Source organism: Corvus kubaryi, unplaced genomic scaffold (assembly GCF_017639235.1).
Source record: "Corvus kubaryi isolate FWS band 111438036 unplaced genomic scaffold, C.kubaryi_AGA036_p1.0 29879, whole genome shotgun sequence".
Lineage (NCBI taxonomy): Eukaryota > Metazoa > Chordata > Aves > Passeriformes > Corvidae > Corvus > Corvus kubaryi.
Genome location: NW_024580689.1, coordinates 1 through 10,227, shown reverse-complemented (window position 1 = coordinate 10,227; position 10,227 = coordinate 1). Strand labels below are relative to the sequence as shown.

Genomic DNA, 10,227 nt, shown 5'->3' with positions numbered 1-10,227 from the left:
GGGGGGGGGACACCATGGGAAGGCATCTTGTGTCCTTGAAACCCCTGAATTGATTGTTTTCTTTCCAGATCCTCCTTGGACCCAACACAGGGCTCTCAGGGGGAATGCCAGGGGCCCTGCCTCCACTGTCTGGAAAAATCTAATTTGCGGGAGCTGAGTTGGATTCGTATCAAGTGGGAAGACCTTGCGATTATGATATATTGAACTGTTGATTTGTTGGGCCAGGGCATTTTTTTCTTTTTATTTTTGCTTCTCCTTTGGGACATTGACCTGTTCATAACAAGGGAGGGAAGCCCCCCTCTGGACCTGATGATGGCTCCTGTCTGCATCCCCCTCTCCTTTAGAAATCATGAGTATTTCCTTTTATTCAATCAGTATGCCATAACCAGTTACAGACTTGGACCGGGGGAGCTCCTCTGCCAGCTTCTTGCCCCCACAAAACACCCCGGGGCACAGGTCAGGCTTTGAAAAGCAGCAGTCAGACAGAACAAATGCTTTCCTGCCTGATTTGGAGCTGAAGGACAGTGGTGGACAGCAGAGGAAGGAGGGGTGCCGGTGGCAATCAATACCCCATGGAAAACACTCTTTGGGAAGATGCATCTGCAGAAACACTTTCACTGCAGCTGTGTGTGCGTGTGAGAACCGAGGGAGCAGCAGGCCAGGTTTGAGACGATCACATCCATGCAGATTCTCTGCCTCATGAAGTAGAACAGACATCAGCTGCGTATTTTTTTGTATGGAATATTAAATAAATCCAACCTGAGCAGTGTGGTTTTAATAGATGTCCTTGAGGGAGGCTCAGTTCTTTCAAAGCTGTCGGGGGATTTCTGGGTAGGGATCTCCATTTCATGCACAGCCTGGCAGTGCGGAAGGCACCAACGTGGCTTTGTCACCTTCAGAGGGGTGGGGAAGCCTTGCGTGGCTTAAGGGAATTCTCAGGGAGGTGATCTTACCTCAGCACCAGTGCCCGCCGTTCAAGGTTCTTAACTCACAAAAAGGTGGTTTTATAACCAAAGAAAAAAAAATTTATTTATCCTTTACATACTTTGTTACAGAACAATTCAATTGAACGTACAGAAGTGATAGGACATTTATATGGAAACTTTTTTTTTTTCCATTTTTAATATTTGGTTAAACAAAATACATCTCTGTAAACAATCCCAAGACAAGGCTCTAACAAAACCAAACAAGCAAGAAAACAAAGAGGGGCTTCCCCACTCCCGAGCAGTGGGACTGGACCAGCTCACCCACCCTCGGGCACAGCAGCCTCACCTTCCACGGGGATGTGATCATACACTTTCCCTTTACCTGAGCAGCTGGATCACACTGTTTCTCCCCCGGGAAAGCAGCTGACATACAAGGAGAGGAAAGCAGCCCCAAAGTATTTTAAAACATCTTTGCATATTGTGCACTGATCCATTGGCTTGCAGTTTCCATGCAAACAGGGTTTTTCTCCAAAGTGCAACTTCAATCAGCATAGAAAATGTTGCTGTTGAGATTAATATTTTCCCCTCTTGAAGAAATGGCTTCAAGTCAGGAGCAGAATGCCTGCAGGCTGAACATCCTGCCTGGAAAGTGTTTAAAACCTCTGCCAGCTGGTATTGGTCATTGGAATGTGTTACGAAATAGGACTTTTTAAAACGTTAAGAGCCATTTGCCCTTGACTATGGGAGGCTGTGCTCAATGGACTGCAAAAGAGTGCTTGCCAGGTGTCCAGGGGTCAGCAAACACCATCGTCCCGTCCTCATGTGGCCTCTCTTCTCTGTTGGGATGGTGCCATTTAGGTGGTCTCTCAGGTTCGAGCACCTGCTCATGCGTTTGCAGAGCTCTGAAGAGAAAAGTAACTGAGAAAAGGTCGTTACAAGCCCTCCTTTCCCCAGCTCAAACATCAGTGATGAGTTTCCTGCATGATGGAACAGGATTCTTCGAGCTCCATCAGGTCCCAGAGGTTGCTGTTCAACCAAGACATGTAAAGATGGAAGCAAACAGCAGCTCAGCCAGGAAGCGCTAAACACAATGAGTCAGTTCCAAATTCACCATTTCTTCCTCCTGCCATGGAAGGCATGGCTGAGCTACAGCTCGCCTGGGTGACTGGGAAACAGCTGGTGGAGATTCCTCTTGGTGTCTCCATGTCTAGTCTCTCTTCCCCATGGAAGGCAGGAAAAAGCAATTCACCCATTAATGGAATGTTTGTTGGCCAACACTAAAGGAGAGGCTGGTTCAACTACCAAGCCAGGGTGTTTCCAATGCCTGAAAGTTCTGGTGGACCCTCTGTAGCTCCCACACCAGCGGCTGGTAGCAACAAGAGGGCAAAACTGACTGCTATAAAGGCTTCCCTCCTCAGCCCATTTTTATTTTATAACTTGACCTCTTTCATTTCACATGATATCCGTGACTGTAGGCTAGACTTTTGGAGAGAGGAAAATAAAGGGAATTAATTTCTTTGAAAACCTCTTCAGCTTTATTCCTCTCTCCAAGGAGTCCCTAAACTACTGGGTGACCATGCAGAAAACCAAAATAACTGCAAAAAAATACTAAGAAAAACCCTACCGTAGCATGAAGAAACCTAAGCAGACTGTGGCCTCTCTTCAGTCCAGAAACTTGATACTCCTCAGTCAGCCTGTGCTTGCTGTTTCCATGTGACCTTAGCCAGACACACACTGCCAAACAACCGCTCACCACATACATAAATCCTTGGAGACCCTGGGGAAGAATCCTCTAGCTTCCCTAAGAATTTCTTGGAAGATGACACTGGTTTTATTATTGTTTCCTAATTCCTGGCACAAACCAGCCCTAAGAAGCAGAAGGTCGTGCTGAGCACCAAACCATTCCTAGTGTTTTGAGTGTCCTGAGAGACCCTTAGGAATTGCAAATGTCTTCACGACAACTTGTTTTGGAGGGAGAGAACTGTAAAGAGATGGCAGCGTGCTCAGCCCCTGCTCCTTCCTGACAAGCGCTGGAGGGAGCAGCGTCCCACCACACGCAGCCTTGAACCACATGGGGAAAGGGAAGCCAAGGGTTTCCAGGCACTCTTTCCCCCAACCCAGTTCTTCAAAAGCACGATGCCTTCCAGCTGGCCAAAGGGCACTGCAGCTCATCAACCTTGTAATTAAAGTGATTGCCTTCCAGTTTCCTCCACTCTGCCCTCAGTTCTTCCCCACCCACCACCCCCAATGTCCTGCTCCACTGCCCTATTGCACCAAGGAAGGAGGAGAAGAGCCTAACAAAGGAAATTCCAGACGAGAAGAGTCGGGGCACCCATTATCCAGGTTTTAGGACATCAGGAGTTTGGTAAAGGGGAAGAACTGTAGTGGGAGGACAGAGTCAGCCCAGGTCACACGTCAGCTCTCCAGGTCTGATGTGCTTCCACCTCCTCTGGCACCACCAACAGGAGTTCACAGTTCTTTCCTCTCAGCTGGTGTTTCAAAAATTTCCTATCATAAAGAGAAAGATCAACAAATGCTACTGAATTTAGAACTTTGTCATCTGCAACAACAACTAAATGCAACTAACTATTCAGATGTGACAAGAAATGGGGGGAAACCCCCAGTCTTTAGTTATTTTATGACAGAAAAAACCCACAAACAAACTTGCCCCAATAGATTCAGCCATCTCTACCCAGAAAATTCTCAGAATCAGACAGACATTATCTTAACCTTAGCAGAGATGAGTCTATATAGATGCTACTTTCTTACTTGCCAAGGTAGGAAAAACAGAATTAAAACCAAGTTTAGTTTCTTCATATTTCCAAGATCAAGAATCGCACCGTAACTTAAAATAATTCCAACAAATCTGGGAAAAATCTTTTCCTTGTGAAAAAAGAACACCCCATCATTTAGATGTCCTTAGTAGCAGTGTATCACCTGGTCATTTGACGTGTTTTTTTAAACCTCTTTCTGCACCTAAGCTTTTTCTAATACCAAACTTGGATTACACTTCCAATAAATACAAAAGTCAAATCAATGTTTTCTCCAATATCCTTTGGTCCAGATGTCCAAAACTCCCAGTAGAGAAAGCCCTTATTTATTGCTGAAGAACAACAGACCTAGGATAAAATCCACCAGAACCTCTGCACAGTAGTTTCATAAGAGAGTTACTTTACTCCAGAAATTTACCAAAACTTCAGTGGCATGGCTGGCTCTGCAAGTACTACACAAGTGCAATCCCTATCTCAAAGCAAGTCTAGTCAAGGCACCAAAGCTGCTAGTAGGATTTACAGCATGATGGAACGGAAACCAAACAGCAATCAAGAGCAGGTGAAAATTTACAAAGTATTTACAACGACTATCTTGTGTTAAGATTGAAAAGGGAAGGGGAGCCAAGCCGAAAGGGCGGCATATGCTTACATAGGAAAAGTTATTCCTAACAAACAGCTCTCACTGCTGTCAGGGATAAGGCTGCACTTTTAGTCTGGAAAGCCTTTTGTTGGAAACATACAAATTGGTACTACAGAGGCAAAGAATGCTGAGACTCTCATGTTCGAGGAGGGAGCAGGGCATAGCACATCTTGTTGCAGGTGTCACCCACTAATACCAGAGGTGGCCTCTACCTTCACCACTGACAGAGCCAGACACGTAAAAGGCCAAGTCGAGCTCTCCTGAGCTCATAGGGACACCACTGCCAAAACATTTCCCTAGCTTTGCACAAACGGGGCATAAATCCAAGTGGAGGCACAAGAACCTTATTACTCTCAAATTTTTACAATTGAAGGTCAGCCATACATGTTTCAATCGCCAGCTGTTTAAGGATGGATTTCTTACCTCCAACAGGGAAGGATTTGAGGAAATCCTACCTGAGCTCACTTTCACCTCCAATCCACTCGGGCACCTTGAGCTTGGAGTCGAGGTTGTAGTAGGTGCCTCCCACCTCCCGGACACAGATCCAGTGCTGTCGCTTGAGGGGGAGCTTCAAGGGGCCCCAGCAAAGGCTGGAGGGCAGATTCATGATGAAGCCCATCACGTTAGACAGGGCAATGGCGTTAACATCCCTGTAAGAGTGCAGAAAAGAAGACATCAACAAGATTATGTTCTGGTGCTCTGACTTCAATCTCTTTCTCATTTTTACAAACAGTAGCCGCCTCCAGAATTACACAACTTGTCAGTACCTGCGCTTATCCCACCAAACCGCCTCGTAGCCTTTGGTCTGAAGTGCTGCCATAATCACGTTCACATCATAGTTCCCATTCCCCAGCATGCTCTTCTTGTGGGGGGTCACCATAGTGTTGGGAGACAGCCTGCAAACAGAAGAGGACACTGCTCTAGCAGGTGTCTGCTGAACCTGTACTCCACAGCTGGAAAGGGACTACTTGCTGTATAACTTGAAACCCATTTTCAGGGGTTTTGTGTTTAAATGCAAACTATTCCATCCCTCCTTATCCCTCATCAAACGGGCTGAGGGAACTAAGTAATACATTAAGAATAACTTCGATGCCTCCAAAAATCCTGCCTTTGATGTAAAAGATATCACAAATCTCTTCCCCCCTGGCCCTTGGACTGGTACTTCTGAAGGATGCTTCAATTATGATTTTTCCTCAATTTACAGTTGGAGTAAATGCCAGTTCGCTATTTAGGACAATGGCTATTACAATTTCAAGAGTTCAACAGTCAACACCAGTCTTGAAGACTGGATGAGAAAAAGAGGCAGGGGAAGTTGGCTGCAGGAAAGGTTGTTCTTCTTTCTCCTCCACTGGTAAATGAAAGTATTCAGACACAAAGCTGTGAAGACACTTGGCATTGGGAGCTTTCTAAAGTGTTGCTGTTGCTAGATGATAAAAAAATATCTGTTGCTGCAGGTAGCTAAACAGATAATCCTGATGCGAACAAATCTCTTCAGCTTTGACCTCTAAGTTTGCTTAGACATCAATTGCATCATAGCATCTAAAAATGCTGAACCACAATCCATCATGTTCATATAACCACAGAATATCCTGAGTTAGAAGGGATCCACATGGAGTCCAACTCCTGGTCCCAGACAGGACAGCCCCAAGGATCATACCATGTGCTTGATAGCATTGTCCAAACACCTCTTGAACTCTGTCAGGCTTGGTGCTGTGACCACTTCCCTGGGGAGCCTGTTCCAGCGCCCAACCACCCTCTGGGTGAAGAACCTTTTCCTAATATCCAATCTAAACCTCCTCTGACATTGCTTCATGCCATTCCTTCAGGTCACCAGAAAGGAGAGATCAATGCCTGCCTCCCCACCTCCCCTTTGTGAGGAAGCTGTGGGCTGCTATGAGGTTACACGCCAAAATATACAACAGCCTTTGCACGAGTTCAGATAACGGATATGAGACATAACATGGAGATGCGTGGCAAAAAAGCCTGTTAGCCATTTTTATGGTTTTATGTTTCCCCCCTCTGCCTAAGAAATTTTCTAAGGAGGGAAAACAGGATGTATTATTATGAAGATGACAGCTGGAAAAGCAAGCACGGGGGAAACTGGGAACAGAGAATAGCAAAGTCACTTAATGCCAATCCAAAGAAAGTCAAGCCTCAGATGAGTTCTGTTGTGCTAAGTTGCTCTTTCCATTGATAAGGACTCTATTAATTCTGCTAATGCAAAGTTCAGATTTCATATCATCCAAACATCCACGTTTTACCAGTCTCCCCCTCCTGTTAACTCCATCCCCAAAACTCCTAATGTTCCTGCACGTTTTTCGCTCGGCCTTTATTTAGCACACTGCATATTCTGCAGGCGTATTTCATCCACTGAAAATCCCTCAGCCCTTCTGCATTCCTGCCCTTGTTACTGAACAAATTATATTTCTTTAAAAAGGCGTCCATGCAGCAGTGGGGGAAGATGTTGGAAAATTCTTTTTAACTTTAGCACAGTAGTGTTTGATCCCCATATCTGTGACTAATGATTCATTTTGTACCATATAGTACTCTGTACAAACGCCAGAGATTAATGTGGCTTTCTGTTAACTCCCTACATCTGTGACTAATAGTCTTGTACCAGCTAGCACTTCCTTATTTACCTATATCAGGGATTAAGATGTACTAGCAGATGTCTTAGTTTTGGGAACAAAGATAGAGTGCCAGGGCAAAGAATGATAAGAGAAGTGCATTGTGACCTGACGACATCCTTGAGATATTCTCAAGGAGAAAAGATTCATTAGAGGGTCCAGAACCATAAATGGAAAATTTGGGGAATGGGATGTTCCCAAACGACCATCAAAGACCCTCAAAAGACCCCTACGGATATCCAAATAAATCCATGGAAATAATTAACATATATGCATGTATTCAGGAAATGTAATGCATATGTAATAGAAATGCAGTGAATATACACTGGTTTCATGCATATAACCTGGTCTGTTAGGCTGCCGGGTGCACGTTAGGTGGAGCAATCCCCATGCACCCAGCACACTGAATAAAGTAATGTCAGCTTTCTTACCTAACCAACTGGTTGGAGAGTTTATTTCTGTTTTCAGTGACACCCTGACAGCATAAGGCATTTGACAAGAAGAAAGCAGTGGATTTAATAGGGAGTTTCAGAGCAACTACGGCTGGAGAGGCTACTGACAAGTAGCTTTTGGCTTCAGCCTGAGTTTTTCTGCAGTGGAGCAGTCTGCAGCAGAACAGTCTGGGAAGTGAGTTCACCACAGAAGGGAGAGGAGCCCATAGTACCATGGTAAGAGGAAAAGCTGTTAATATCCACCGTGGGGCTGTATTTTACTAATCACAGAGACAGAACCTGCAGCTTGTCACAGCTCTTCCAGAACCTCCATAAAGTTGGCTGCAACTAATTCCTCAAGATCATTGTTTCAACCTACTAACCCTACTGAGCGCCAGTGAGCAAGGAAAGCCTTACAATTCAGAGAGCCCTTTGGGCTGCAGAAGCACCCTCTCATGGCACCACTTGACAGAGACAAGTTTATTCAAGAGCTGAAAGAACACATGCATCTTTGTTCCTCCACATAAGTTCCAGAGCCCCAGAAATGCGATGAAGTGACCAGCATGGGCAACAAAAAACTGGCACCTGTGAGCAAACTTGTACCAAGAACCACCTCAACTTCTTGACTCACACATACCTAAGTAGGGTCCACAATCATGAGCTAAAGTATTCTGACTAGGCAAGGAATTAAATTGTTGGTTTGGTTTTTTTTTATCTAGCCACTAAGCTGAGGAAGACTGACAAAGTTGGACAGAAATCCAGGTAATAATCCTCCTGATCTTTCTCCATCAGAAACTTCCACTAACATGTTGTCTTAACACAAGGGGCTCCAAGATTCCTGCGTGCAGCTGTCTTTCCTAAGCAGGTCTCAATACGCAGACTCCAGTGAAGCAAAGAGATTTTGTTTGTATCTCCATGCAACACTTGGAACATTCAATCACACTTCCTGCAACAAAAACCAGACGAACATCAAAAAGGTATTTCTTGTTTTAGAGGAAAGAGGAGAGAAAGACTACAAAATCAGAGGGGTGCCAGGACCAAGTTTTGGCATACACTTGAGATGATAATCATCAGACTACCCTGGCCTTACATAATAGGATGCAGCAAAAAGGAAGCTAATGATTAAGCAATGTGGTTCAATCATTCTCCAAGGAATGTGGTAAAAGCTAGAGAGCTTATTTGTGATTTTGTTTCCTTGTCAACACTGGGTTCAAAAATCAGACCTCAACATTTTTGTAGGTTATTAAAAATATTCATCAGTCCTTTATCAATACATAGAATATGAGTGGACACAGGAAAGACAAGTGACATACAAAGGGCAACTAAATCCACGCTTCTTAAAGGGAAGTCAAAGAGCTACACACCAGTAGTCACCCAACAGAAATAGAAAGGCAGCGGCAATTCCTATGCATATCTTATAGTTCATCCATTTCCAAGAGGAATATCCATGTATAATTTCATACCACCATGGGGCTGAATCAATCTGTGTGTCTTGATGTGTGTATTAGGATGGAACAACTCCACGTTGGAATGAAAGATAAACTCTCCCTTCTAGGGAAAGAGGTCCAACAAGATTAATACCCAGTCTTTTTCTGAGAGGTTTCGTGCTGCACACTAATTCTGTCTCACCAAACACAATGAAAGCCAACTAATTAGATCATCACACTCCTTCTACCACATGAACTGCCTTTGTTTGCTTCAGGCCAAGAGCAATCCAGCTGTGATTAAGATTCTGACAATTGCTGCTCTGGAACAAAACCACAGTGTGTTTACGCTGGACAAGGAGTGCCTTGAGCCTGCCATGGACCAGCTCCACTCCACCAGCAGGAGTTCTATCTACAACGCTATAATGAATAGCATCTTGATCGGATATTTGCTATTGTCCTTCACCACATTTCTTTTGCCAAAGACAGGCATGAGCTTGATGAATCAAGCACGAGTTTCATAAATTTGCCAGTTGGCATGAGAGCAGCAACACGCACACAGCTTCCTGCTCATCAGCACAGGGTACCGCAATTGCTTTGTCCCACAGCACCTGCTGCCATGACGTGTGATCTCCCACCTGTCACCAACATAAGATGCTGGCAACAGCTGGTAACAGGTATTCAGCCATAATTTACACCGTGTTGACAACACCTGCAGGTTGAGTATCAGAGGAGAGCCCTTCTCCTACATCATCACTTAGCTTCATCAGTGGTGGGTTACCAGAACTTGGGCTCACGCAGGAGAATTTCAACAAAGCATCAAAACACCACAAGATAAACACTGAGCAAAATATGAGCTATTGCACAGGCCACATTAATAATTTATATTCATCCCTATAAAACTCAAACCCACTTTATTAATTATCTGAAGCTGCTGGGAAACATTTAGCAATGCCACAGGAAACAGGCATCCAGCTACTGAAATTAAATCCAGTTTGAAAGAGTACATAGGGTCTTTCTGCATGGGAAAAAAAGACCATAATACTTGAAGAACTTCACTGAACCTCTTGAATAAGGAGTCACTCATTTGGCAAAACTCCTAATTTTCAAAAAACTGACAAGTGTTGCAGTACTAAGCCAGTAAGTTTTTACGATGACCTGCTGCCTTCATTCTCCCAAGGTAATCCCCAAATCCATTATTAACATCAACATAATTTATCTACACAAGGCAGAGACAAAAATATGGAAGACAGGTAGAAGATGCATTAAGATGAGTAGGGAGGAAGACAGGACTCCAACCACGTGACAGCATCTGCAATAAAGCCCTTGGACCCAAAACTGGCAGCCAGAAAAGGTTAAGAAACAAGTAAAATGAGAAAGAACTTCTGCATGGAGAGGAAAAAAAAAA

At 44.3% G+C, this 10,227-nt stretch overlaps 1 protein-coding gene across 1 annotated transcript; it reads right to left on the bottom strand.

Moving 5' to 3' along the window:
• Positions 1-999: 999 nt before the first annotated feature.
• On the bottom strand, positions 1,000-5,290 carry LOC121660348 (josephin-1-like; the record flags this gene model as incomplete). The annotated part of the gene is made up of 3 exons (XM_042019690.1): positions 1,000-3,434; positions 4,793-4,987; positions 5,105-5,290. Coding segments are annotated over 3 exons (481 nt in total), but the record flags the coding sequence as incomplete, so codon positions are not given.
• Between the last annotated feature and the right edge of the window lie 4,937 nt (positions 5,291-10,227).